Source organism: Lissotriton helveticus, chromosome 10, assembly GCF_964261635.1.
Source record: "Lissotriton helveticus chromosome 10, aLisHel1.1, whole genome shotgun sequence".
In the NCBI taxonomy this organism is placed as follows: Eukaryota; Metazoa; Chordata; class Amphibia; order Caudata; family Salamandridae; genus Lissotriton; species Lissotriton helveticus.
Genome location: NC_136071.1, coordinates 49,388,626 through 49,415,347, shown reverse-complemented (window position 1 = coordinate 49,415,347; position 26,722 = coordinate 49,388,626). Strand labels below are relative to the sequence as shown.

The 26,722-nt window shown below is 47.2% G+C and overlaps 1 protein-coding gene across 12 annotated transcripts in view; it reads right to left on the bottom strand.

Moving 5' to 3' along the window:
* Nucleotides 1–538: 538 nt before the first annotated feature.
* Nucleotides 539–26,722, bottom strand: part of MBD1 (methyl-CpG binding domain protein 1) — a 1,384,891-nt gene continuing 1,358,707 nt past the window's right edge. For 7 of the 12 annotated variants that reach the window (XM_078664738.1, XM_078664739.1, XM_078664746.1 and 4 more), the window contains 2 exons: nt 17,886–17,978; nt 3,305–3,964 (listed from right to left, as the gene is read on the bottom strand). In XM_078664738.1, the coding sequence (XP_078520864.1) occupies nt 3,755–3,964; nt 17,886–17,978 (303 nt within the window). In that variant the 3' untranslated portion in view covers nt 3,305–3,754. Of the gene's footprint in view, nt 2,137–3,304; nt 3,965–17,885; nt 17,979–26,722 lie in introns of those variants that run through there. The other 5 variants (XM_078664744.1, XM_078664743.1, XM_078664740.1 and 2 more) reach the window with 2 other exon arrangements.

Here is a 26,722-nt window from a genome sequence, read left to right as displayed (position 1 = left end):
AAAGAGGTTGCCATCTGATATTGGAACTTTTTGGATGCCAAGTACTGAAATTTGGTGGCACCACAGAAGGTATGGGAGAAAATTATTCCAGGGTTTCGTCTGCCACACTTGTAGCACAGATCCTTAAAACTGTTGTACTTGACGGTCAAACCTGCTAACTTAAAAATAAACTATTTTTTCACCCTTATCATGCCATAATGCACCCTTCATAGGACTGCCAGATTTGTAAAAGACCACACCTCAAGTGTAGAAGATGTGGCCATCTTGAAGCAAAAGATGAACACATATTTGTCACCTGTCCTATGATCAAAGGAGATTGGGAGCAACATAATTTCGGAAATTATGGGGGTATTCATCAAGATGACCTCTTTGTTGGTTCTAGTAGAGGTCGATATTGTAAAGATAAGTCTTCTTAGTAGACAGTGCCTACTGTTCTATCTAGACCTTCTTGCTAGAAGGGAGATTTGCATACACTGGTTAGACCCATGTCCTCCGTCTCTGGAGAGCTGATTAAAAGCATCACAATGGACCTGCATGCTGGGTATATGAAGCACTTGAGGCAGGGTGGATACAGTAAGGGCCGATTTTATAAGGTGAAGTGTTGGTTGGAGAAAACTGAGTGGTATCATGATTACACCTAACCACTAAAATGGGTACAGACTTTAAGCCCAGATTGTGGTGCTGGGGCTAATGCAAGTGCAGCAGGCGATGGCCAGTCCCCCAACACAGTATAGCCTTAGTTTGCAACAGCTTTGGTGATTTGAGGACAAAAAAAGTCCCCCCCCCGCCCCCCCCCCCCCCCCCCCAAAAAAAAGGAAATCAGCCAGTGTGGCTAATGCCATTTTAAATAGTTTTCTTGCAGGGATGCATCAAAGACCAAGAAAGAGCATGTCAGGGTGTCAGCTAATTTTCTTCCCAGTCTCACCATCACCCACTGAATTATATGGTGATTTCCTGATGACATTCCTAGTCAAGCCCAACATAGAATATAATTACTCTACGAAATGAATAATACCAGACAAACTTTTAAAAAAACGATTGGGGAAAAGTAGCACTATTTAGCTTTCTTCTTTGTTTTTGGTAGCTGAAGCTTGTGGCCAGGTACAGCTTGAAAATGAAGGTGTGCAACTTCTGCTTTTCCTGTATTAGTGTATGCCCAGACGCAGTGTGGAGTTTGCTTCCATCTTGGCCTTGCTACTGTCCATCCCTCCCTAGAAGTAGTAACTGGATCCACTCCTGTGACCCTAGGGCAGCACAAGAGCAGCTGCCCTGTACACAGAAAACCTACTTTCAAGGGGAGCCCTAGATGTTCTCATGCAAGGTAAATGGGCGATGAAAGGATGGATGGATGCACGAGTAGACAAGTATCTGCACAGATGGGTTATTGGCTACAAAGGATGATTGGTCGACAGAGCTACCGGATGCAGTTGAACTGGGAAAGAAAGGAGAGTGGGAAAGCGGATGGGGAAGAACCACAGATGAATGGGCAGTTTGGTCAAAGCAGACTGGAGTGAATACATACAATGAGAAATGCTCTGCTTGAGAAAGATCATATATCAGGTGAACTGCTGGTTACAAATGATGCCTGGAAGAGTAGGCACCAACTGGTGTCAAGTGTACAGAATTTGGGTGAGTAAACGGCTAGATATTGGGAGAATCTTAGGAAGGCTTTATTGATTCAGCCTCTCTTTGTAAACACAGGAGGCCGGTGATTGTCTTGATGGATTAAAAGTGAGGTGAAGGTATGTTATTGGGGACATGAATTGATGGAGATATGCTTGATGCTCGGTTACTGGTTAAACAACTCCATTCACATGGATAGATTGGAAGCATGTGTAAGTCGTATCATCATTTCTGTAGGAGAAACAGCAACAGCTACCTTTCAAGAGCCTGGCCCATATCCTTAAAAGAAAGAGATCAGTCCCACAGTGATAGCGAGGGAGCAGATACTTGGCCAACATTCGATGGAAAGATGGAATGAGCTGGCCATGTGGAGTTACATTGAAGTACATCTGGTTGCAAATCAGTCTGTGGGACAACTCAGGGCACAGCTGCAGAGGACGAGCCTTGCATTGAGCCATCACAGTTGGGGCGACTAAGTATCAGGCCTCCACCGATGCTGATGATCTCTGTAATCTGTCAAGAAAGGTAAAAGATGAAGGGAGGAAAGAGAGAGAATTATGAAAGGCAAAAAGGAGAATTTGAGCACCCAAAGCAATTCAGTTTGTGGTTTGTGTTAATAGATGGATATATTATTAGTAATGCAGAAACTATTCCGAGCTTTCAAGTAAGAATGCATTAGGGGTGGTATAGTGCAGAAGTTACTCGAAGCATTGCCAGGGCTCAGCAAGGAACAAAACATCCTCCTCTGGAGAGATATTCAGATTGCTAGAGATTTTAGGAAATGAACCCATGTGGCCAGCTGAAGATTTAATTCAAATTACTAAAGCTAGGTATGCCTACTGTGAGTTACTGAAATAAAGGTAGTCTCCCTATATTCTAGAACAAAAATGTGATTTTGGGCTAACAGAGAGAAGGCAGGTTGAAGGCAGGTAAACTCCTAACCATTTTAATGAAAAAGAGAGCAGGGTTGAGACGTGTTACTCCACTCTGCGTAAATGATGATAACATTGTTTTTTCTAATATTTCAGTGGAATTGTCTTCATACTATGACCATGACACTTAACATTCTGAATACAATCATCAACTTTTCATCTATTCCAAAAATAAGAGTTGAGCATCATTAGATAACAGTGGAAACACTGTAAGTATATGAAATATAACAGCAGCAACAAAGCACGTCGTTTTGCTCAGTTACTGAAGTGAATATTGTCCTTCTTTTGGCACTTGCCAAGAACCATTATTGGTAAACAGCTATTCCTGCACATTCTAATAAAAATAAACCACCCTGTATAGAAATAACTGTTATCACTTTCAAATGTAGATAAAAACATAAATGATTGTGCAAATGAGATATACATTTTACTTTTTGAACACTGATCTCAAAATCTTATCCAGAATTTCCACATTGAAGTTAGAAAATACTGTGTCAAAAAATGCACTTCTCACAGACCAGTTTCCTCCAATACAGATATGGATTCTCTAAGATTTAATCTAAACTTGACTCAACTAATCTTAATGCAAGCAATGAAACATCTTCTATGGCTCTATGCCTTGATGAAGTGAAATCCTTCACCTTCAGTATATCTTATCTTCACCACGAACAGTAAGCCAATACCTGTTTTAAGTGAAAGGCATTTGACTGAGAAGTTCTACTACCAGAGGGGCATACATCAGACACTCACTCAATTAATTATTTATTTGGTTAATAAAAAACCCATAAAAGATATAAAGACACAAATAAAAATACCATGCAACAGACTTCACACATAAATATTTCAAAATGAACATGTCATTGTTAAAAACAAAGGTAACAGCATATCATAGATATAATACATGTAGGAAAAGGCGGTCACATATCTAAAAACATAAGTCATCAGGCACCAGTTCGTCACCACTCCAATGGGTGTTGACATTTATCTAGTTGTCCGACATCAATCTTAATCTCACAGTATTGGACAAAAAGGAGGCAAAATTAAATCACACAAATTCATTAGGTAGCATTTGGAAATACAGGCCTGACCTGAGTAAAGCCCCTCCCTGTCAATAAAGGTAAGATAAACTTTTGACGCTGTTCTGTATATTATTCACAAAACATAAGAAAGTGTACGGTGTCCTAAGTTGACAGAGAATCTCAACTACATGGCCCCAAAGTTGCAACACGATTCCAACCCTTCAGATGACACAAAAGGCAATGGATCAAATTCAACATGAATCTAGCTAATAGATATAGGTGATTCAGATTGGTCATTGACGTCAAATATGGCTCGATAAATGGTGTAGTTCTCAATACAGCATGTGCACATGCGAGCAGATTACACATTTCTCTTGATTCTCTTCTTTCCTGTGCATGGGACAAAAAAATCAAGTTTTTCCAACACCAATCAGATTTAACAAATAACTCAAGAGAATCATATAGTTCTGGGTATCCCAGTACAGTAAATATGGATTTAATATACTTCAGCCAAGCAATTTTATCTCCCAGTTCCAAATTCTTACAATCCCTCATAATCACCCATTTGAGGCCAGTTTCCATATTTACCTAAGCCAAGACCCATCTGATTGGAGGGTGTCATTCTAACATATCTGAGATACCTCTTAAGCCTAGCTCCTCTTGCAAAATATAAAAAGAGGTTAATTGAGGTAGATATAACTATCGCCTCAAAAACATATTCTCCTGGGGGGCGTGGCTAGCAGCCGACGATGGCGGCAGCCTAGAAGGAGAGCTCCGTGACTGAAGCGGCTCCCAACTAAATCCGCACACTTATCCGGTAACAAAACTTCCCAGGCGGGAAGGCAGTGAAGCCCAGGACCAGGCGGCGGCAGTCCGATTTTGCTGGACCTCAATCCGAGGTCGGGAACGACAGTTACTGTCAGCGCCCCGAGCGGGCCTGTGAGCGACCTCCGGGCCGGGAGGCACAGTGAGCGGCACGCCGACAGGAAGTGGCCTGGGTCAGGCAGCCATCCACCGGAAACACCCGACCACAGAGAGCGCCGGGGTAATCGGAGACCAAGCCTTCCTACATCCGTCACCGGACCGCGGGGAGCCGAGCTGCCTGTCGGGAGGCTCAGCTGAGGTGAGGGGGACGCTAGGTGAGGACGGACTCCGGCGCCCGGAGAGACGACGGGGGGAGCTGACGCCGCCATCTTCAGCAGCAGCGGCCGGAGCACAAAGTCTGGCAGCGGCGGAACCGCGCTGCCCCAGTGTCTGCACGGCGGCCCCCCCCCCTGACCGATCGGAGAGCCTGGCAGGGCGCAACAGACCCGAGAGCGTCCCCACGCAGGCACCAGCAGAGCATCTGCGCGGGGCGCCCGTCCTCGCAGCGGAAGGGCCTATCTGGGAAGAACCCGAGCCCCCCATCGCCATCAGGGGACCAAACACGAAGCTCCGGCGAGACAGGGTCGCTGTAAGCGGTGCTGGAAAGGGACAGTGGGAGTCCTCCAGGGCGGCATTATTCGGTTGCACGCCCCGTCATTGATTCCGTGACCCGGCCGGCCGCCACACACCAGAGGCCCGTTCAGATCCGCAAACTCACTGGTACACCTCACGAGGGCCAATCTTACCCCCATAACCACAGCGGGGGCCCAGGGAAGAACCCCGGTGGCCTATAGAGGAAGATAGCTTGGCCCGAGAGACTCCGGGATGGCTGGCAAGGGGCATAAAGGCGGGGCGACACAATCACGCCTGGACCGCTTTGCTTATGACAAACCCGGCTCCCCCTCTCCCTCGCAGGAAGCCAAAACACTGGCGAGTAAGACAACCGAAGTGGCCGGAGGCAAGAAAGCGACCATCGATGACGTCATGCGGGCCCTCACGCAGGTACAGGCCACGGTGGGGTCGATCTCGGCCGAGATCACACTTATAAGGGCGGACTTTCACAAAATGACAGAAAAAGTGAACAATATGGAGGTTGTGACCAAGTCCCTGGTCGAGGACGTCTCGGAACTCCAGATTACTGTGGAACGCATCTCGAAGGAGAACAAAGATCTACGAGACAAGCTCGATGACCAGGAGGGGCGCTCGAGGCGGAACAACATCCGTATTATTGGTGTGCCAGAATCGGAAGACACGAGGGCGATGGACCTATACGTAGAGAGTTTGATCAAAGACACCCTGAAGCCCAAAGGACTTTCCGCCTTTTTCACGGTGGAAAGGGCGCACCGGGTACCGGGGGGACGCCCCAAGACGGGAGCTAACCCCAGACCGATCATAGCGAGGCTCTTCAATTTCAGAGACCGGGACGCCATCCTACAAGCGGCGAGGAACTCGCCCCCCATTAAGATCCAGAACGCGACGCTGGCATTCTTTCCTGACTACACGGCCGAGGTGGCACGGAGGAGGCGAACCTTTTTTGAGGTCAAAAAAGAACTCCGAGCCAGAGAAATCCCGTACTCGATGCTCTTCCCGGCCAGGCTTCGGGTCGTAGCGGACAACAAGACTTGGTTTTTTGAATCCCCGGAGATGGCGCAGGATTGGCTGGAGGGTTGGAGAACAGCGGGCCCTCGTCGCTCAAATAGACAGAACAAACACCGTACAGCTGGCTCCCGACAAGACTCACAAGCCAACGACGAAGATCTAGAGATACATTCCCCTTTATCCGACCGTCAGGAGGACAATGTAAACGGGGATCAATAAGTCACAGCCATGGTCCGACTGAACGGACGTTGGTATGTAAAGGCAACGCCGCCTTGGACACTGGGCGGAAAGGCCTCCGCAGCTGAAGAAGGGGGCCGCTGACCACGGAGAAACCTTCACCCCAGCGAGCAAGTACTATGTTATGGGGCGGGATCAGGCACTCTGCTGAGTTGGGGGGGCGGGCAGTTCTGAGTCCGTTGAGCAGGGGGGCAGGGAGGGGGGAAGTTGGGGGTAGAAGGGAGTTTTGGTTTTTAGTTTCTACACAGGGGCAGAGTTGCTACAAAAGGGCACACGAGTATAGGGTGGTATTGTCACAATGCAACACACAGGGGCATTGCACGGACCTCATGGTCGTCCCCGAACGTAAATTCACAGGCCATACACCCACGCAGGATGGGGGAAGACACTAATGTAGGGCAGGCGTCCCCGCTACTCCTCATGTCCTGGAACGTAAGGGGCCTGGGCGACAAGATTAAACGTGGGCTGGTCTTGCAGAGTATAAAGAGGCTACACCCCGCCCTGGTCCTACTGCAGGAGACACACCTCACCGGCTCAGCCACGAAGGCCCTAGACAGAAAAGGTTATTGCATGATAGTCCACTCTGGGTTCACAAAGGGGTCCCGGGGCTCCGGGATATTGATTCATCGCTCATCCAGGTTCATAGTCCAATCAACGGCAACAGACACACAGGGGCGTTTTGCGGCGATACACGGCCAGTGGGAGGGAAAGCCACTGAATGTGGTCTCAGTTTACATCCCACCAGCGCTACACAATATAGCTTTTCCGGAACTAGGGAAATTCTTGTTAGATCTTCCTGAAGGGGATCTTGTTATGGGGGGAGATTTCAATGCTGTGGCACTGGACTCTCTAGACCGCCACCCGACGCGCATGCGTACACCAGGGCCCTCCAAATTGCGTGACTTCATGGAAGCGCAGGGTTTAGTGGATGTGTGGAGGCGGCTACACCCAGATGATAGGCAATATACATACCATTCCACAGTCCATGACAGCCTGTCGCGGATAGACTATTTCCTGACGCTGGGGGGGGGACTCCTCGCTTTCACTGACTCCCAAATTAGGCCGAGAGGGATCTCTGACCACTCCCCGCTTACACTGACTCTGTCCGGTCAGAGTCAAGCCCGCAGACGACTTTACCCTATTTACCCGGGTTACCTTAAAGAACCGGGCGTGTCCAGGGCCTTGAGGAAAAGCACACGGTCTTACTTTGCAGAGAATGTGGGGTCGGTGGAGTCGCCCACTATTCTGTGGGAGGCCTACAAGACAGTCCTCCGCGGACAGGCAATCTCGGTGATCGCACAACACAGACGCACACAACGTCAGGAACTAACAGACCTGGAGGAACAACTGGATAAGGCAACACGAGAACACGAGGGGAACCCGACTGGAGACGCCCAGCACACACTCCGAATGGCCCAGCAGAGTCATTCCGACTTTCTGCGCCGCAGAGTGCGAGACAATATGTCCGCAACGGCGAGCAGGGTGTACGACATAGGCGATAAGGCTGGGAAGCTCCTGGCATGGTTGGAGAGGGCGCGGGGAGGCCAACGGGCGATATTGCAACTGAGGGACTCTCAGGGTGAGGTACATACCAGTCCGGCACAAATAGTGGAACTCCTAGCTGACCATTTCCACTCTATATACTCCCCTGACTATGAGGTCACACGGGAAATGGCGGAGGGCTCCCTTGTGGGAGTGCCGACCCACACTCTCTCCCCAGACCAACGGGACGAGCTCGACTCCGATCTAACGGAGGAGGAACTACAGGCAGCCATAGCAGCGATACACCCCGGGAAAGCACTGGGCCCCAATGGTGTGCCAATAGAATGGTACAAACTCATGTCCGAGACACTGTCCGCGCCGTTGCTCGATGTGTTTCGGGAGTGCAGGGGACGGGGACGACTGCCCCCTGATCAGCGCACGGCCACAATAGTCGCAATACCTAAGCCTGGCAAACCCCCTGAGGAGTGCGAATCCTATCGCCCGATCTCCCTCCTTAACGCCGAGAGTAAAATCCTGGCGAAACTGTTGGCCACCAGGCTACTGCCCCATCTGGCGCACCTTATACACCCGGACCAGTCGGGCTTTATGCCACACCGCAGTACGGCGCTGAACTTGCGACGGCTGCATGGGGTATTGGCCCGAGCCCCGCAGTTGGAGGAAGCGGCAGCAGTACTGTCGCTTGATGCCAAAATGGCGTTTGATATGGTGGAGTGGCGCTATCTCTTTGCGGTCCTGGAACACATGGGTATCGGCCCAACGTTCATATCATGGGTCAGACTGCTATACACCGAACCCATGGCTAGAGTGACCGCGAACGGACACATATCAAGGGAGTTTCCGTTGGCAAGGGGCACGAGACAGGGATGCCCACTCTCGCCACTACTGTTTGCCTTAGTGCTAGAACCCTTGGCCACGATCCTCAGAAACACCCAGCTGCTGAAAGGTATACCGTGGGAAGGTGGAGGCGAGGATAGGGTTTCCCTATATGCCGACGACATGCTCGTCTACCTTACGGACCTCACGAATGGTATCCCGGTTTTACTGGCACTATGTGAAAGCCACGGTACGGCCTCAGGCTATAAGCTCAACTGGTCCAAATCCGTGATATATATGATAAAGGGCGACCTTCCAATACTGCCTGAAGATTGCCAATTACTCGTGGAACGTTTCGCCTTCAAATACCTAGGATCACAAGGGAGCACTCGACCTTCCTTGACCTGAATCTTAAGCCACAGCTGGACAAATTGAAGACTGATGTGCGCCTTTGGAAAAATCTCCCCTTAACACTGCTAGGTAGAGCGGCACTCTTTAAGATGCTGGCGCTACCTCGCTTCCTTTATGTTCTGGAAAACACGCCGGCAATGGTTCCCGTGTCATTCTTCCGCCACGTCTCGGCTCAACTGTCCACTCTTCTGTGGGGAGACAAACCGGCCCGGGTCGCACAGTTGAAACTAACCAGAGACTGGTATAGCGGTGGGATAGCACTCCCCAACCTTGAACTATACTACTGGGCGGCTCACCTTAAGGTGATTAACCAGTGGATCCACGCAGCGCAAGACGACCCAGCGTTCAGGGCGGATAGACACCAACTAGGCTTGTCCACCCTGCTAGCCCCACTCTATAACAAAGGGATGGTGAAGAAGTTAGAGGGGCCTACCAAACACACTGTAGCCTTATGGCACAAAGCTCAGAGACGGCTGGGATGGGAGGGAGTGATCACCAGGCTCACGCCACTATGGGACGCCAAGGCCCTCGGTAACCTGCGCAGCTCTAGGGGGTTCGACCAATGGGACAACATTGGGATCTCCACGGTGGGTGATCTGTGGACCAGGGAGGGTGTGCTCTCCTTCACGGCCCTAAGGGAACAATACAACCTTGCGGAGACCGAAACGTACAGGTACATACAAATTAGGCACGCACTCCTGTCGGTGCTAGACACTGGGGCGACGCTTCCGGAGTCGGCTCCGTTAGAGGACCGTTTGCTGACGGACTACATGGAGGCCGGGGCTACCTCCCTCACTTATCGGAAACTCATGCATAACCTGCCGGACCCCCTGGGGAAGCTAAAGGAGTACTGGGAGGACGAGATAGGGGACCTAGATGAAGCTGACTGGAATGCGGCCCTGGCTTCGCCCAAGGAGGCGGGTATTTCCACTCGATTCCGACTGATCCAGTTCAAAGTGCTGCACAGGGTCTACTACACCCGCACGACACTATATAAAATACATAGAGCTGAACACCCACACTGCCTGAGAAGCTGCGGGGAGGAGGGTACGCTATACCACACTATATGGACGTGTCCACATATACAGGATTACTGGCGGCGTGTCACGCGCACGATCGGTCAGACCCTACAGAACCCATTTACACCAGACCCCAGGATCTGCCTCCTGAATGTGTGGGGCCCAACGGATCTTTCACTGCATGCGAAGAGGTGGGTGGTCATAGGGGTAATGCTGGCGAAACGCGACATCGCGAAAAACTGGGGGGCACAAGATACACCGACACTGGCGCAGTGGTGCAGAAATATGGATATGACTATGCTGACCGAGCGGGCAGTATATCAGCAGAGACATAATCCTCGGAAATGGAACGGGATTTGGTCACCTTGGAACAAGTATAGGGGAGACCTATGTGAGCCACTGCCCGAGGAAGGGGATGGGGACAGCTCAGAGGATGACGAAGGTCTGGATTGATGGAAGGGAGGGGGGAGTGTGATGTGGAGACAATGAATGCTACAGAACCTTGGAAACCTGCCCACAGATGCCCTTACTGAACTGTATATCTGGACCGAGACCTGGTAGTTGCATTTGGGCACTCTGATGTTGATGTAGACCATTGCTAGGACTCGTGGAGTTACCCTGAAAGTAGCAAGTTGCAGTTGGGGGGGTGAAATATTAAAAAAGTTGCTTTACTGATTATGGCAGCTGAATGTTGACGCTGCACCAAAGATCTAATGTACGTTACTGTATACCATGTGACAGCAACAACAAAAATAAAATTATAAAAAAAAAAAAAAACATATTCTCCTCAACTTGTAGATTTGATGTGTCCCTATAAACCCATATATCACTACCATAGCATACTGCGGAGTCATATCTTGAATAGCAGATTTTAGTGAGTACCCTTATTCCCCAGAGTGGTGGCTAAATCAAGGAAGGTTGTTACAGCCCTAGCCATCAGATTCCTTTTGGGAGAAATAAGCGGGGTCTATGAGGCTCCACAATCAAAAAGCACACCTAAGTATTTAAAGGACTCCACCCTTCTTAAATATATATATTTGGAAGTATAACTAAAATATGAGATGTTTTAAAATGGTTGCTAAAATCTAAGTTGTTCATAAAGTCAATAAAATAAATGAGGTACTGTCGCAGGCCAAGAATGGTTCTTGCAATAAGAACTGTTTCATCTGCGAATAATAGAGCTGGAATGAATTGTGAACTCACTCAAGGTATATCCTTACTAGCTTCATATTGTGTTGGGTCAAAATGATTAATTTAAAGTGTGAAAAGCGGGGGAAAATACACCCTTGTCTCACTCCCCATTTTAGTTTAAAGGAAGAGGAACAACTTCTATCACTGCCATATTTAATGACTGCTGACGAGTCCTTGACCAAATCGTTTAGGAAATTATATCTTTATCGATCCCCATGTCAAGCATAATGCCCCACCAAAACAAGCATAATGCCCCAGAACTTACTCCTGTTGACTCTATCAAAGCCTGTTTGATAAATGGGTGTTATGTTTTGCCATGAGACCCACTCTTCAACCTCTTCTAGTAGGTGGAAAGCAAATACCTTCGCTTCAACATTTGTCCAGGCAATGAGTCGGTAATTCGCAGGATTGTCTATTGGTCCACTCCTGTAGATAGGCTGAATATACTCCCCGGCCAAGATTCTGGAATGGACCTCGTAAATAATATCTCATTAAATAGGGGAGTAAGAATCTCAGATTGAAACTTAGGGTTAGCTGTAAAGATTGAATTAGGGAGGCCAGTTGGGCCCGGCGCTCCAGGCCAGAGACATTTTTTAAAAGTCTACTTTTCATGGGATGGTACAAAAGGGGGTGGTGATGGACGGAGCATCGGAACCAATCAAACACTCACACGCAGTCAAAAGATCTGGGTTTGATCCATCACCGTTCTTTAGCCCACTCTGCCACTCATGGGAGGCACAATGAGTAGCATTTAAATCAATGGCCTTGAATCCACACAGTAACATATACGAGGAACTTATAAATAAAATAAATGTACCAATCAGGTGAAAACCAATTGTACCATGTTTTAAGGAGAGAGCACATGCACTGGTTAGCAGAGGTAAGGAGCGCAAAGTCCTAAAAACCTACAAAAAAGGGTTTAGAAAACAGGAGTAGTGAAGGCAAAATGTTTGGGGGTGATAAAGCAGACAGGGCCAAGTACAACACTGCCCAAAACCTAGAAGTTGGAATATTTATAATCCTCTTTTAGTATAAAAAAATAAATACTTCTCTTCAGCCTATAAAATCTTCTTGGATTTCTTTTATGCTCCTAGGAGAAAATCTTGATTCATCTGGAACTTCTTAAAGAAAGAAATTAAAGCACATAGTTCTGGATTCCCTGATTTGAATTCATAAGTTAGTTTACTCTCTCAATTACTTCTCATTCAAAATGTTCTGACTGTCACAGCATGTTTACCTACCTATGAGACTCAAGTCATGATCATCAGAATGCATATACAATAATTTCAAGTGCTGCATGGGTTCTGAGAATGGTTGCTGTATCAGGGACCAATGCTTGTGTATATCAGCTAGCCTAGTGAGCCAGGCATCTGGGTTCACATTTCACTTCAAGCTCAGAAAAAGGTTGAGCAAGTGACAGAAGATGTGGCTGAACTCTCACAAAGCTGGGAGAAGAGATGAGGGATGAGGATAAACGGTCTTGTTTATTGGAAAGACAGCCCTGAGAGCTAGGAACTTGCTTTAATCAGCTCACGATTTGTGAAACATGGGTGCTGTCAGTGACACTTTGATGCATGCTGATTGGAGAGGAGCCTGCTCAAGACCAGAATATACTGCTACTGCCCAGCAAGACCTAAAGTCCATCATAGCCGACAAGAGTGCTCTCTCAATTCTCTCCACATTCACACAAAAGAGAGTTATTGCCCTATACAAGCTCAAGCAGCCTGTGGTGTGTGGACCACTTTGAAGCATGGTTTCCTCAAGGCATTCTTGCCCTGTGAGTGGCTAACTATTTTAGTCTGGAAGAAGGATGTGTGGCCTTTAACTATACTAATTTTACTATGCTAAAGAATACTGAAGTAAATAAAAGTATTCTACTGTTCTTAAAGTTATGATACTGCTTGAACATTATTGTGTCCCAATTTGTAATCCTCCATTACCCTCTGGTTGCCATCACTACCTTCTAAGTCCCTAATGAAGACATTCTTGGTAGTTCAGAGAGCTTGAACAAGTACTTGGTACCTCAGCTTTCCCATGATAGCCAGCAATATTTGTGAAAAGGATTGCCTATTTGCCACTGAATTCCCTATGGAACAGGAAACTGGCTTGACAAATTGCATGAGACCATTTACATCACATGGCTCTGCTTGTATTAGAAGGACCTCAAATCCCAGCTCTGCCTGCACCTCCCAGCTCTGCCTGCACCTCCCATCTCTGCATAAATAGAAGGACAGCACCACTCTAAGCTGTTTCTGCTACGACAGGACAGGACACCCAAACTATACATGCCTTAGAATGATAACTTTGAGATTCTTTGCCTGCATTTGGAAGTCAGCTACCCTGCTCTGTCTGCACTAAAATGACACTAACCATATTTTCCTGCAATGCTAGACAAAAGCACCGAACGTTGTCAGGATCTGGAATTTGCCACCGTTGTCTCCCTGCTCCAGGGAACTTCTTTTTGGGTATCCAGCTCTGTCCTTATTAGCATAGCATAACCATAAGGCTCTCCATTCAGATCTTCCAATATAAGATAAGAGGTGCACTCTGCAGTGGCAACATTGTGACAGTCACATCCTGTGATGCTTACATTAGGAGGGTAGTAGGTGAATTCATAGAAAAACGAAAAAATATGAAGCATATTCGAGGAAATGAAGTCATGGAAAACCTTACTTAAGGATAGTCCTTTAGAACAAAACACCAAAACATCGAATGTTAGTGGAAACATTTTAATAGAAATGCATTGAAATCAAAAATGTAAGAGTGCATTTAAATGAAAACACAGTTTAATCGAAACTACACTATAATATGTATTTCGTGTCATTAGTGATTTATTAAATTTTAAACAAGGATGCAATAGTTGTAAAATGTTTATTTTTAAATAATGGCACTAGAAATAGAACTCCGGAACAAGAGTGTAAAGGGATAGATGTACAAATCGTTTTTAGAGGTTGCAAATGGAGATTCAGGCTATTTGTGACTGCTAAAAAGGGTTGTAGAATGTATCAACACTATTTTGCAAGTCGGCAACCTGTTACCAAATCGCAATATAGGGTTTGCGAGTCGATATTAGGAAGGGGTGTGCCAAGGGCGTCCCTTCCTAATAGCAAGAGTTGCAGGGGGATGTACGATTGTTTTGCAACTGGAATGCGGTCGCAAAACAATCACAGTTTACCGCCAACCCCAAGTAGGGGGTAAGCCACTTGCAAATGGGAAGGGGTCCAAAGAAGACCGCTTCCCAATAGTAATTGGCAGCGAAAACATTTTGTAAAAGCAGTTAATACAGCTTACTCTTAAAAAATGAAACAGAAACATTTAATTTTTGTTTTTGAAACACATCCCTTTTTACTTTAAGGAAAACGGGGTGCATTTAAAAAAAAGGCTTTATTTAAAAAGCAAACACAGACATGGGGGGGGGGTGTGCTGTCCTCAGCAGGCTAGCATCCCTGTGTTATTGCCCATTCCCAATGGGTCGCAAGTGGAGACCTGCCTCTTCAATATTGATGAGGCAGGTCATTTGTGACCCCATTGGGAAATGCAAAATGTGTCTGAGGCACATTTGTACCTTTTCTTTTGCGACTCGCAAATTACGAGTCGCAAAAGGAAATGGTCGTATATCTAGCCCAAAGTGGACATGCAGCACGCGCAATTTTAGGAAACAGTCCTGGCACATTCCCGACTGTTTGCCCTTTGATTTTGAGTGCATTTCCAGAAAACTCTCTCTTTGTAACTTTTCTCACTGCTGTAGATGTGCCCTCTAGTAGTTAGCAACACCATGCTGGGAGTTAATATATTTTACTTACATTTCTTTTGAGAGTTGTTGGCACTGGATTAGAACACAAAAGAAAGTCTATTCTGTTTAAGGCAAGGAAAAGAAACACTACATTTAGAGCAGATTTGTGTCAGCAAATGGTTACCTTTATCTTTACTGTGGCTAACGGAGCTAACCGAACTCTTGTGGTACTGCGCCCTCTGCTGCCTTCCAGTTAGAATGACAGTTGGGCGGATGAAAGATCAACATTCTAAACTGCTGCTTCACATGCATGAGTAGAAAATGGTTTGAAACTGAATAAAAAATCACCTTTTTGAGAGAAAAGACATTCCTCCAAAAGGTTTCGATAAAACAAACAATGTTAAAACATAATTCGGTAAAAACGTTTCCATTAAATTTAGTTCGAGGGAAACGTTTTCTATTAATTCACATACAACGATTAGGAGTGCACCACTGAGTTCTGCAGTCAATAAGAGAGCTGCATCTCCCAGCTATGCTTGCTTTAGGGGTAGGGCACAATAGGTGCTGGTTATATTAGGAGGACAGCACCACCCTGCGTTGCTTCCAGTAGGTGGAGAGCCCCATCCAACTCATCCTGCATTAAGAGGCCGCACTACCCTGCTCCTGGAGGTCAGCAGAATCCAGGTGAACCTTTACTACAGGGCTTTAAGTGGGCCGGGTCTCACCGGGTCTGAGCACCAGCAGTTTTTTAAAGGGGGCCTCGAAACGGGTCTTTATCGGGCTCTATTTTGTGCCCTGGCACAGGCGGTCCAATTTTTTCCAGACTACAGTGACAGCAGGCACATCACACTGTGCACTTCTCACTAGTGGAGGTTACGTCATGACCTCATGCCAGGTGAGCGTTGATGGGGAAGGTAAATTCTTCAAAGAGAGTCATTTTCTCTCTGGATTCCTCTTCTCTTTTTGAAACTCAGGAGCAGCAACATTATAGTGGTGTCACCAGGGCTTTAAGAGGAACCTTTTTTAACATTATATGCAAGCCATAGTTGCTGCTTATTTATCTTATGCAACTAACAACCATTGACAAAACCAATAGTCCTTACCTGTTGTCGGTATGATGTTACTTGTTGTATCATATATCTGGATGCAACGACAGAAACAGCAAAATACAAGTCGGGCGGCACACTATGCTGAGCACAGATTTCTAGCTTACGCATTTTAAGCCACACCCTTATTTACATTGGCCACGCCCCTTTGAGAGACCCACCTGTTTTTTCATCCCACTTAAAGCCCTGCTTTTCTACTTCACCATCGCTTAGCTCTGTCTGCAGTATCAGATCTCTGCTCTTCTAAAAAGATGGGACCATCCGTTGTTTACAGAGTGAACTGTCTTTCATTCCTTGACGCAGAGGTTCACCACTCACTCTTTAGTCAACATTTGTTGCATAACTTCGAGTCTTTACCGGAGCCTAGGCACCACAGCCTATGGTGCAGATGTTTGACTGGCATCCTCTTCCTGTAGTCACAGCACAGCTTAAAGACTCTGTTCTTGGGGGAGATACTTCCCTGGCACACTGTAACATTTCTGGGAAATTCAGGGTCGGTAAAAATCTACAGGAGTTGTGAGCGGGGCTCTGGATCTGTGTCTAGGGGCACACAAAAAATGAAACTGATGTCAACGCACAGGGACGGCGTCTATATATGGCTCATCAGACCCACCCCACTTCAGCGAGCCATATCCTAGGGTTTAAGAAAGAAGTTGAAAAGTATTGTGGCTGGCATTGGACTAGTTCTAAAGAAATTTAGAGAATATCTCCTCCTAATTATGTATAAGACAATACCACAATATGATGGCTGTACAAGAGACAATTTGGGACATTTCACATAGTGGTGAAACGTTCTTCAAACACCAAGAGGACTCCTGAATTGTTTGAGATTACCTTTTCCAGGAGAGAATCTATTGATTTATTTGCCTGATCGTTTATGCAAAGGGAATCGAAACATTGATATGTAGGATTGAAATCATCTGCCATTAAATTAAGAAATTTGCTAGAACACTTGATGAACCAGTTTTGTATATAGATTGTATCAGATGACCAGTCTTTATATATGTGCTGTAATTTCATGGATTATTATATAAAGTTATTGCATCACATTGATTATACTGAAGAATTATATGGGATTATGTTTATGGATGGTGTAATAAAATAATCATCAGCTCTATTTTCTATTCGTACAGAATATACATAGCTGAATACTGTAGTGCCTATAAAATACAATGTAAATTTATCAAAATTCAGTATTAATAGATTCCTAATGGTTTAAAGAGCAGTGGTTCTTAAATCTTAAACTGTGCTCCGATGGGGGTGGGGGGGGGGCAAGGCCTAATCAGGGGTCTGCGACTGTGCTAACAAATGCATTTCTTTCAATTTTTGTGCATTGTTTTGAAGTTGAAATCACAGCTTTCAATAATGAGTCAATGGGGTCCCCAGATTCCAGTAGTGATTCAGTCGGGGTCCACTCAGTCAAAAAGTTACTGTGTACATTTCTCCTGCCCTAAAGGACCTTCTGCACATTGGGAGAATAACGTCACCTTCCTTGATCTTCTTCAGGACCACAGTTCTACTACATGCAGTAGGTGGTCAGCAACGTTCTGGTCACTGCGAAGAAGGTCAGGTCCTGCGCTCGCACTATGAAACGCCTGCAACTTGGTGACAAAGCACCAGCTCTGCGTACATTTGGAGAACCGTCTCTCCTGGCTCTGCCTATATTTGAGAGAACAGCTCTAACTACCTCTCCCCACACTAGGACAACACCACCACTCTTTATATTTTCGAATGTCAAAACAAATTTAAAAGTATAAGAACAGGGGTGGGGAGAGTGGGCAGCAGACTCAATATTGCATGTACTGGAAAGTTGAGAAAACCTAGCTCCTCCTTACCACGGGCAGTGAGTCACCATCGGCAGCCTCCTCCTCCTCCTCCTCGCTCTTAATCAAAAAATCTTCCAAGTCAAAATGGAAAGTTGTTGAGCCCTGGAAAAGAAAACAACATCTATCTCAAACACTGTACACCAGCCTGCATACTGAACTGATACAGTACACCAAAAACATCTGCCTTCATTAGGGGAACCTGCATCAAATTATGGATGGAATGCTGAAGGATTTTAACATTCTCCCCCAGTCAAGAGATCTGGGTTAAGTCCATCATTCATTAGGGGTACACCACCACTCTACACTATCACCAATAGGCCAATCCCACCCACACACTTCTGCCTGAAAGAGTAGGACTTCACAATCCTGCTCTGCCTGCAATAGGATACCTCCGACTGTTCCCTGACTCCTTGAATGAAACCATTATTTCTACAATGCTTAAACCCCACATGACAGAAAGGTTCTCCCTACTTGGGATCAGGGGGAAAACAAAAACTATAAACGAAACACAATATCCCACACAACCTGTATTTCTTCTTTTATAGCTCAAAGTGCAAAGTGGGCTGACCAGAAACAAGTTCAAACTATTTATAATTAACATATTTCCATAGTTTTTATTTACTTTTTTCATTGGTAAATATAAATGTTAAATTGCATATCCACAATATTATTTACAATTCTCATAATCACCAAATCTTTACTTTTTTCCCTTTATGTAAAAAAAAGTAAATTTTTACAAAACCTTATTATATATTATCCATAAAAACCTTTTGTAACATACATTGTTGCAATATTGTTACATACACAATTATTTTCTCCCCATCCCTCAATCCCCATTCCCACGAAACACATCCCATTGTATATGCCACGTGTGCCAATCCCAGCTACAACCCACATACACAAAGATTGACAATGGGAAAAGATATTCTATTTCATACGTTGTTGTGTTGCGGGTTAGGATCTCTCCTAAAAACAATGAACGCAAATTTCAATTGGTAAAAAAGATTCCAAATCCACCTTCTTCAGCACCACACTAAAATCGGCTTATATTCGGGTGGCCAATGGGGGATTCTCTGAAATTGAGTATGAGAAATTAGCGGTCAGGACGAAAAGGTTTTTAAGTCTTCATGTTATTTTATTCCATTGTTAGAACCCATTGCATTAGGTCCCAAAACTCTGATAAAAAAGTGTTGGAAAAGACACATGCTCAGTCAGTGTGTTGCGTATTACAGTCAGCAAGAACCATCACAACACCTTCTATCCTTAACCCCGCATTCACTGTGCTCAGAAAAATGCACCTGTACATCGTGTAATGCCATGAATATAGGTGGTGAAGAAAAAAAAGAGAAAAGAGGGCCACACCTTCGCGAGTGCCTTCATAAACAAAAAACGTGATCTTTTCCACCACCTACCTAATCTCAAATTTCTGAGCCGACACTCACGCCACTCTCTGGAACCTCCTAGTATATACTGTTTATTCACATTTCATTTTAATTGTCCATACTGCTGTTGTAATCCTTAGCAAAAACAACAGTTGATGGACAGAATGCAGAACAATGTCATACATTCACCCCAGTACAGAGATCTGGGCCTAAATCCATCATTTTTTTTGCACTCCACACCACCCCAGTTCAGACATGGCCATATGCAAATCAGCCTTGACCCTGTCCCTCCTGGGAACAGTCCAGCCCGAACTGCCAAGCCATGTCTTTCCTGGACCGGAATCAAGCATCCTAGGACCGGTTTCTGGCTATCAGCCGTCTTCAGCCAGGATAGCTTGACGCCAGTGGTGTGGAGAGCATGGGACTCACGTCTGAGCATACCCATCCCACTCGGGTGACAAATGCAAAAACAACAGTTGATGGACAGAATGCAGAACAATGTCATACATTCACCCCAGTACAGAGATCTGGGCCTAAATCCATCATTTTTTTTGCACTCCACACCACCCCAGTTCAGACATGGCCATATGCAAATCAGCCTTGACCCTGTCCCTCCTGGGAACAGTCCAGCCCGAACTGCCAAGCCATGTCTTTCCTGGACCGGAATCAAGCATCCTAGGACCGGTTTCTGGCTATCAGCCGTCTTCAGCCAGGATAGCTTGACGCCAGTGGTGTGGAGAGCATGGGGACTCACGTCTGAGCATACCCATCCCACTCGGGTGACAAATGCAAAAACAACAGTTGATGGACAGAATGCAGAACAAGCCGGGCTGATGAGAGGTGTTACCTCGAAACCGGGCCGGTCCTCGGATGCTTGATTCCGTTCTGGGAAGGACATGGCTTTTGTAGTTCGGACTGGACTGTTCCCATGGGGCACAGGGTCAGCGCTGATTTGCATATCGCCATTGTCTAACCCAGGGTGGTGTGGAGTGGAAAAACGATGGATTTGGGCCCAGATCTTTGGACTGGGGTGAATATGTGACATTGATCCACATTCTGTCCATCACTGTTGTGTTTGCAATTACCGCTCTAAGTGTACTGGGGATGCTCAGACGTGAGTCCCAGGCACTCCACACCACTGGAGTCAAGCTAGCCGGGCTGATGAGAGGTGTTACCTCGAAACCGGGCCGGTCCTCGGATGCTTGATTTCGTTCTGGGAAGGACATGGCTTTTGTAGTTCGGACTGGACTGTTCCCATGGGGCACAGGGTCAGCGCTGATTTGCATATCGCCATTGTCTAACCCAGGGTGGTGTGGAGTGGAAAAACGATGGATTTGGGCCCAGATCTTTGGACTGGGGTGAATGTGTGACATTGATCCACATTCTGTCCATCACTGTTGTGTTTGCAATTACCGCTCTAAGTGTACTGGGGATGCTCAGACGTGAGTCCCAGGCACTCCACACCACTGGAGTCAAGCTAGCCGGGCTGATGAGAGGTGTTACCTCGAAACCGGGCCGGTCCTCGGATGCTTGATTCCGTTCTGGGAAGGACATGGCTTTTGTAGTTCGGACTGGACTGTTCCCATGGGGCACAGGGTCAGCGCTGATTTGCATATCGCCATTGTCTAACCCAGGGTGGTGTGGAGTGGAAAAACAATGGATTTGGGCCCAGATCTTTGGACTGGGGTGAATGTGTGACATTGATCCACATTCTGTCCATCACTGTTGTGTTTGCAATTACCGCTCTAAGTGTACTGGGGATGCTCAGACGTGAGTCCCAGGCACTCCACACCACTGGAGTCAAGCTAGCCGGTCTGATGAGAGGTGTTACCTCGAAACCGGGCCGGTCCTCGGATGCTTGATTCCGTTCTGGGAAGGACATGGCTTTTGTAGTTTGGACTGGACTGTTCCCATGGGGCACAGGGTCAGCGCTGATTTGAATATCGCCATTGTCTAACCCGGGGTGGTGTGGAGTGGAAAAACGATGGATTTGGGCCCAGATCTTTGGACTGGGGTGAATGTGTGACATTGATCCACATTCTGTCCATCACTGTTGTGTTTGCAATTACCGCTCTAAGTGTACTGGGGATGCTCAGACGTGAGTCCCAGGCACTCCACACCACTGGAGTCAAGCTAGCCGGGCTGATGAGAGGTGTTACCTCGAAACCGGGCCGGTCCTCGGATGCTTGATTCCGTTCTGGGAAGGACATGGCTTTTGTAGTTCGGACTGGACTGTTCCCATGGGGCACAGGGTCAGCGCTGATTTGCATATCGCCATTGTCTAACCCAGGGTGGTGTGGAGTGGAAAAACGATGGATTTGGGCCCAGATCTTTGGACTGGGGTGAATGTGTGACATTGATCCACATTCTGTCCATCACTGTTATGTTTGCAATTACCACTCTAAGTGTACTGGGGATGCTCAGACGTGAGTCCCAGGCACTCCACACCAATGGAGTCAAGCTAGCCGGGCTGATGAGAGGTGTTACCACGAAACCGGGCCGGTCCTCGGATGCTTGATTCTGTTCTGGGAAGGACATGGCTTTTGTAGTTCGGACTGGACTGTTCCCATGGGGCACAGGGTCAGCGCTGATTTGCATATCGCCATTGTCTAACCCAGGGTGGTGTGGAGTGGAAAAACGATGGATTTGGGCCCAGATCTTTGGACTGGGGTGAATGTGTGACATTGATCCACATTCTGTCCATCACTGTTGTGTTTGCAATTACCGCTCTAAGTGTACTGGGGATGCTCAGACGTGAGTCCCAGGCACTCCACACCACTGGAGTCAAGCTAGCCGGGCTGATGAGAGGTGTTACCTCGAAACCGGGCCGGTCCTCGGATGCTTGATTCCGTTCTGGGAAGGACATGGCTTTTGTAGTTCGGACTGGACTGTTCCCATGGGGCACAGGGTCAGCGCTGATTTGCATATCGCCATTGTCTAACCCAGGGTGGTGTGGAGTGGAAAAACGATGGATTTGGGCCCAGATCTTTGGACTGGGGTGAATGTGTGACATTGATCCACATTCTGTCCATCACTGTTGTGTTTGCAATTACCGCTCTAAGTGTACTGGGGATGCTCAGACGTGAGTCCCAGGCACTCCACACCACTGGAGTCAAGCTAGCCGGGCTGATGAGAGGTGTTACCTCGAAACCGGGCCGGTCCTCGGATGCTTGATTCCGTTCTGGGAAGGACATGGCTTTTGTAGTTCGGACTGGACTGTTCCCATGGGGCACAGGGTCAGCGCTGATTTGCATATCGCCATTGTCTAACCCAGGGTGGTGTGGAGTGGAAAAACGATGGATTTGGGCCCAGATCTTTGGACTGGGGTGAATGTGTGACATTGATCCACATTCTGTCCATCACTGTTGTGTTTGCAATTACCGCTCTAAGTGTACTGGGGATGCTCAGACGTGAGTCCCAGGCACTCCACACCACTGGAGTCAAGCTAGCCGGTCTGATGAGAGGTGTTACCTCGAAACCGGGCCGGTCCTCGGATGCTTGATTCCGTTCTGGGAAGGACATGGCTTTTGTAGTTCGGACTGGACTGTTCCCATGGGGCACAGGGTCAGCGCTGATTTGAATATCGCCATTGTCTAACCCGGGGTGGTGTGGAGTGGAAAAACGATGGATTTGGGCCCAGATCTTTGGACTGGGGTGAATGTGTGACATTGATCCACATTCTGTCCATCACTGTTGTGTTTGCAATTACCGCTCTAAGTGTACTGGGGATGCTCAGACGTGAGTCCCAGGCACTCCACACCACTGGAGTCAAGCTAGCCGGGCTGATGAGAGGTGTTACCTCGAAACCGGGCCGGTCCTCGGATGCTTGATTCCGTTCTGGGAAGGACATGGCTTTTGTAGTTCGGACTGGACTGTTCCCATGGGGCACAGGGTCAGCGCTGATTTGCATATCGCCATTGTCTAACCCAGGGTGGTGTGGAGTGGAAAAACGATGGATTTGGGCCCAGATCTTTGGACTGGGGTGAATGTGTGACATTGATCCACATTCTGTCCATCACTGTTATGTTTGCAATTACCACTCTAAGTGTACTGGGGATGCTCAGACGTGAGTCCCAGGCACTCCACACCAATGGAGTCAAGCTAGCCGGGCTGATGAGAGGTGTTACCACGAAACCGGGCGGTCCTCGGATGCTTGATTCTGTTCTGGGAAGGACATGGCTTTTGTAGTTCGGACTGGACTGTTCCCATGGGGCACAGGGTCAGCGCTGATTTGCATATCGCCATTGTCTAACCCAGGGTGGTGTGGAGTGGAAAAACGATGGATTTGGGCCCAGATCTTTGGACTGGGGTGAATGTGTGACATTGATCCACATTCTGTCCATCACTGTTGTGTTTGCAATTACCGCTCTAAGTGTACTGGGGATGCTCAGACGTGAGTCCCAGGCACTCCACACCACTGGAGTCAAGCTAGCCGGGCTGATGAGAGGTGTTACCTCGAAACCGGGCCGGTCCTCGGATGCTTGATTCCGTTCTGGGAAGGACATGGCTTTTGTAGTTCGGACTGGACTGTTCCCATGGGGCACAGGGTCAGCGCTGATTTGCATATCGCCATTGTCTAACCCAGGGTGGTGTGGAGTGGAAAAACGATGGATTTGGGCCCAGATCTTTGGACTGGGGTGAATGTGTGACATTGATCCACATTCTGTCCATCACTGTTGTGTTTGCAATTACCGCTCTAAGTGTACTGGGGATGCTCAGACGTGAGTCCCAGGCACTCCACACCACTGGAGTCAAGCTAGCCGGGCTGATGAGAGGTGTTACCTCGAAACCGGGCCGGTCCTCGGATGCTTGATTCCGTTCTGGGAAGGACATGGCTTTTGTAGTTCGGACTGGACTGTTCCCATGGGGCACAGGGTCAGCGCTGATTTGCATATCGCCATTGTCTAACCCAGGGTGGTGTGGAGTGGAAAAACGATGGATTTGGGCCCAGATCTTTGGACTGGGGTGAATGTGTGACATTGATCCACATTCTGTCCATCACTGTTGTGTTTGCAATTACCGCTCTAAGTGTACTGGGGATGCTCAGACGTGAGTCCCAGGCACTCCACACCACTGGAATCAAGCTAGCCGGGCTGATGAGAGGTGTTACCTCGAAACCGGGCCGGTCCTCGGATGCTTGATTCCGTTCTGGGAAGGACATGGCTTTTGTAGTTCGGACTGGACTGTTCCCATGGGGCACAGGGTCAGCGCTGATTTGCATATCGCCATTGTCTAACCCAGGGTGGTGTGGAGTGGAAAAACGATGGATTTGGGCCCAGGTCTTTGGACTGGGGTGAATGTGTGACATTGATCCACATTCTGTCCATCACTGTTGTGTTTGCAATTACCGCTCTAAGTGTACTGGGGATGCTCAGACGTGAGTCCCAGGCACTGCACACCACTGGAGTCAAGCTAGCCGGGCTGATGAGAGGTGTTACCTCGAAACCGGGCCGGTCCTCGGATGCTTGATTCCGTTCTGGGAAGGACATGGCTTTTGTAGTTCGGACTGGACTGTTCCCATGGGGCACAGGGTCAGCGCTGAATTGCATATCGCCATTGTCTAACCCAGGGTGGTGTGGAGTGGAAAAACGATGGATTTGGCCCAGATCTTTGGACTGGGGTGAATGTGTGACATTGATCCACATTCTGTCCATCACTGTTGTGTTTGCAATTACCGCTCTAAGTGTACTGGGGATGCTCAGACGTGAGTCCCAGGCACTCCACACCACTGGAATCAAGCTAGCCGGGCTGATGAGAGGTGTTACCTCGAAACCGGGCCGGTCCTCGGATGCTTGATTCCGTTCTGGGAAGGACATGGCTTTTGTAGTTCGGACTGGACTGTTCCCATGGGGCACAGGGTCAGCGCTGATTTGCATATCGCCATTGTCTAACCCAGGGTGGTGTGGAGTGGAAAAACGATGGATTTGGGCCCAGATCTTTGGACTGGGGTGAATGTGTGACATTGATCCACATTCTGTCCATCACTGTTGTGTTTGCAATTACTGTTGTAATCCTTAGAGCAATTTAGCACTACTGCAGAAGTTGGGACTCCTAATAGAAAAAGAAAATGAGAATGAGTATTGCACAACCCTCTATGCCTGCATGAGGAGAGCAGGACTTAGCTCTCGTCCTACATCAGGAGGACAAAGCAAACACAAGGAGAAGATGGAGGGAGAGCTGCAACTTCTCAAATATCCTCCCCAGCACAGATCTGGGTTGTATCCATCATTGTTCTTTAGCTCACTTCGCCAGCCAAGTTCAGACACATTTATATGCAAATCAGTCTTGACCCTGTGCCTCATGGGAACAGTCCAGCCCAAATGTTCCTTTTGCATACATCAGGAAGACAGCACAATCCAGTCCAGCCAGCATGAACGGATCAGCGCTAACCAACTCTGTAGACACTAGGACAGCCCTATGGATTTCCACCTGCCAGCACTATAACAGTTTACTATGTAACACACTGTTTGCAGACAGTGAAACTCTGATGAAAAATACATCACAGAGTATTAACCGCTTCGACGCTGATGACGAGCTCAGCTCGTCATGAGGTACACCTCTCGTACGCTCATGACGAGCTGAGCTCGTCATGAACCGCGGCTTTTTGAAAAAGTCAGCGCACAGCGGGAAAATGCGCCGCACGCATGCGGTTAAAAAGTATCCAACAAGAGCAGGGTACACTCTATGCAACACTTCTCGGAAAAAGGCACTATTCGCATTAAATAGCCACGGTCTGAAGGTGCTAAAGTTTATAATACCAGCAGCTTTCATACTGTGGTGAAAACGTTATAGATAGCCCATCTTCTAAAGCAAAAGAACCACATGTACCTGGGTTAGTACGTGGTGCACACAGTCTTCGATGTCATGTAGAAACTGTCATGGTGAGACTATTCTGTCTAATAACGCAAGACTGCTTACAATTCTTAGCATATACAGTGTAGAATTTTTGCCTTGTTGGAAACTTTTCTACAGAGCCAAAAAACGTGAGTCGAACATACTGGACATATTTTGTCAAAGGCAATCTGCACATAGAGTTACTCTTCAATACAAAGTTTTATAATTTTCAATTCCTCCACGCACCTATGATGTATTAGAAGTGCATGCATTTCGTAAAATGTACACCCGTTAGCTGGACGAATATGGTAGCTACCTACGACTATGTAAACTTTAAAACAAACTAACACACTCAATGGATGAGGTCATCAGTGATACCATTAATGATGTAATCAGTGATATCAAAAATGATGTCATAGAACTTGTCATCAGTGATGTAATATTTGACGTCATGCATGGTGGGGGCACAAGTTATAGTTGGCTCTGTTAACTATAACTGGTCAATGTCTGTGTTTTTTTGTTTTAGTTCAAAACCTTAAGGTTATCACTGGCATATTCACCTAACGATAATGTTACTTCAACTTTTATTTTTTCAGGGAATTTACTTTAACCTTTGTTTTTTACTGTGAA